The sequence below is a fragment of the Penaeus monodon genome, chromosome 28, assembly GCF_015228065.2.
Source record: "Penaeus monodon isolate SGIC_2016 chromosome 28, NSTDA_Pmon_1, whole genome shotgun sequence".
NCBI lineage: Eukaryota > Metazoa > Arthropoda > Malacostraca > Decapoda > Penaeidae > Penaeus > Penaeus monodon.
In genome coordinates this window covers 33,355,056-33,355,567 of record NC_051413.1, presented here as the reverse complement: position 1 = coordinate 33,355,567, position 512 = coordinate 33,355,056, and the positions used below count along the sequence as shown (strand labels likewise).

General features: G+C 34.8%; 1 protein-coding gene across 1 annotated transcript in view; it reads left to right on the top strand.

Annotated features, from left to right (window-relative positions):
• LOC119590991 overlaps positions 1–512 on the top strand; it is a 2,093-nt gene extending 1,581 nt beyond the window's left edge. The window contains exons 3-4 of the mRNA XM_037939724.1: positions 78–206; positions 463–512. Of these exons, the coding sequence (XP_037795652.1) occupies positions 78–205 (128 nt within the window). The 3' untranslated portion in view covers position 206; positions 463–512. The remainder of the gene's footprint in view (positions 1–77; positions 207–462) is intronic.

Sequence of the window (512 nt, the reverse complement as noted above, 5' to 3'; positions counted from 1 at the left end):
GTTATTGTGTATATCTCCTCTACAATCCACAAAGGTCGGACGCATAAACCTACACCCATACATTCAACATATTGCAGAATACATGCGAGATGCCTTGAAGAACAGATGCCAGGGTTGCTCGAAGCGAGAAAATGCCAACTTTAACAAACTCATAAACGCCATGAAGTCCAGTGCACCCGCCATGTATGCTCGTCTCGTAGCATGAGGTGTGTTGAGATTACAATAGTTTCCAGATGATTTGGTTATTACCTAGCAAGATGGTAGCCTTGTTTTTATTTTTGTCTTATGATTAATATTTCCTGTAATATTAGTATTATGAGAACCATATACTTTTAATTTGTCAAACATGTATGCCATACTTTCCTTAAGTGAAATGTGTATATATATTTTAATACTCCACAATTAATTATTTGATTAGTGTTTTAATACGAGTGATAGTAATATCTGTAACTCTCTTTTCAGATTATGCTGAAGGATTGCTTTCAATCAAAATGTGAAAAAGGAATTGAGGA